Source organism: Babylonia areolata, chromosome 1 (assembly GCF_041734735.1).
Source record: "Babylonia areolata isolate BAREFJ2019XMU chromosome 1, ASM4173473v1, whole genome shotgun sequence".
Lineage (NCBI taxonomy): Eukaryota > Metazoa > Mollusca > Gastropoda > Neogastropoda > Buccinidae > Babylonia > Babylonia areolata.
Genome location: NC_134876.1, coordinates 1,594,017 through 1,596,516, shown reverse-complemented (window position 1 = coordinate 1,596,516; position 2,500 = coordinate 1,594,017). Strand labels below are relative to the sequence as shown.

At 46.8% G+C, this 2,500-nt stretch overlaps 1 protein-coding gene across 7 annotated transcripts in view; it reads left to right on the top strand.

Annotated features, from left to right (window-relative positions):
• LOC143295428 (uncharacterized) overlaps positions 1–2,500 on the top strand; it is a 21,961-nt gene that overhangs the window by 10,326 nt on the left and 9,135 nt on the right. For all 7 annotated transcript variants that reach the window (XM_076607158.1, XM_076607362.1, XM_076607298.1 and 4 more), the window contains one exon: positions 726–1,988. In XM_076607158.1, coding sequence (XP_076463273.1) covers positions 1,730–1,988 — 259 coding nt within the window. In that variant the 5' untranslated portion in view covers positions 726–1,729. The remainder of the gene's footprint in view (positions 1–725; positions 1,989–2,500) is intronic.

The window sequence follows — 2,500 nt, the reverse complement described above, 5'->3', positions numbered from 1 at the left end:
TGGTCGAAACATAGGTCTGACATCTGCCTCCCCCCTCCCCCCTCCCCCCTCTCCCCACCCCATCTGCCCTGCAGTTATGTTTCACTGAAAGCAGATGTGGTGTGTCGTAAAGGGTGGACTGTGGAGTGATGGCCTAGAGGTAACGCGTCCGCCTAGGAAGCGAGACAATCTGAGCGCGCTGGTCCGAATCACGGCTCAGCCGCCGATATTTTCTCCCCCTCCACTAGACCTTGAGTGGTTGTCTGGACGCTAGTCATTCGGATGAGACGATAAACCGAGGTCCCGTGTGCAGCATGCACTTAGCGCACGTAAAAGAACCGACGGCAACAAAAGGGTTGTTCCTGGCAAAATTCTGTAGAAAAATCCACTTTGATAGGAAAAACAAATAAAACTGCAATAAGGAAAAAATACAAAAAAGAAAAAGAAAAAAAAGGGGTGGCGCTGTAGTGTAGCGACGCGCTCTCCCTGGGGAGAGCAGCCCGAATTTCACACAGAGAAATCTGTTGTGATAAAAAAGAGAAATACAAATACAAAGGGGAAAAACAAAAACCACCACCACCACCACCACCACCACCAACAACAACAACAACAAACAAAACATCGGCACGATTTTGACGCCGCCTCCTCGAAACTGAAACTCCTCCTGTATCAAAACAAGCAAACAAACAGCAACAACAAGTGTTTGTGTAATTTGCATTCATCATTTATTTTGCATTATTTTGCAGATGACAAGTGTGGGGGCCTGACAAGAACCCAGCACCAGCCATGTGAATGACGAGGGATCCTCACACAGCAGAACCATCAGCAGCATAATATCTTTCTCCGCAACGCCGACTGTCCCCAAACCCTCTTGGTCGTGAGAGAGCGGGGATGTAACTTGGGCAAGACAGTCTCAGCTATATTTGTAGCCCAGATAGTCGGGACAGCAGAATTTTGCCTCTTTGGCGGTCCTGGTGGTCTCTGTCGCATACGACTGACTATCATATATATAATGCGTACAATCGTGCATGCATAATAGATGTGGATCTTGTAGCACGTCCACAGGAAGAACACGTGTCTGGTATTGGAGAACATCTTCTCGTTCTCTCTCATCAGTTGAATAACGTTGCTCTTGCGTCACCAGCTTTCGACTGGTTGACGTCCTTGTGTCACAGCTGTCGTTAGGTGATGTGTGTGCGTCGTCAGTTTTCCATTGGATGATGTCTTTGCGTCGTCAGTTTTCCATTGGATGATGTCCTTGCGTCGTCAGTTTTCCATTGGATGATGTCCTTGTGTCGTCAGTTTTCCATTGGATGATGTCCTTGCGTCGTCAGTTTTCCATTGGATGATGTCCTTGCGTCGTCAGTTTTCCATTAGATGATGTCTTTGCGTCGTCAGTTTTCCATTAGATGATGTCTTTGCGTCGTCAGTTTTCCATTAGATAACGTATTTGTGTTGACTGCTTTTCATTGGGTGACGGCCTTGTGTTGTCAGCTTTTCATTGGGTGACGCCCTTGTGTTGTCAGCTTTCCATTGGGTGTACGTGTTTGTGTCATCAGCATTCCATTGGATAACGCGTCGTTCGAGCTTTTCCCATCGGATGTTTTGAAAGCTGGGGTCTTGGTGTTGTACAGCCGAAACTTTCGCTGTGTTTCTATAAGGTGGAGTCCTTGTCCTGTCTGAAACCTTCTCACCTCCTCGTCCTCACCGTCACCCCACCTGCCTCCTCCTCCTCCTTGACTTCATCACCATGCCAACAGCGTACATTTGGAGGAGTCGCCGGCCGCTGTACCGTCTGAACCTGGTGCTTCTGTTGGCGCTGACTCCTGTCAACCTGCTGGGCATGCTGTTCCCATACTGGCTGGAGACCAAGGCCCTGATGATGCACAGCGACCAGGGCAAGGTCTACACCAAGGACGTCTTCCTCAAGTACGGCATCTGGCGGCTGTGCTCCGACGGCGTCGGCTGTCGGCCTGTCCATGACGACCTCTTCGATGCTGGTGTGGGAGGTGAGTTTTTTTTTTTTTTTTTCTTTTCCTGATGGGTTGGTTGGTTGGGCTGCATAAGCTGTAACAATAAAGATTAAAATGAAGCTGATGCTGATGCAGGGTTTTTGATGGGTTGATTGGTTGAGTTGTAACGATAGAGATTATATTGATGCTATGCTGCTATTGATTTCTTTTTTTTGATGGGTTGGTTGTGGTTTCGTTAGTTGAGTTGCATGAGTTGTAACTATGTAGATTATAATGCTGCTGCTGCTGCTGATGTTTTTTGGGTTTTTATGGATTGGTTGGTTGAGCTGGCTGAGCTGTGTGAGTTATAAGAATAAAGATTATAATGATGCAGAAATACTGACTAGTTTAAATCTAAAAAGCAAACACACACACACACACACACACACACACACACACACACACACACACACACACACACACAAGCAGCTCACACGAGCAAAGAAGCAAATACACATTAACAAGTCTTTTCCTTCGTAATAAACAAGATTATTTGCCCTATTATATGA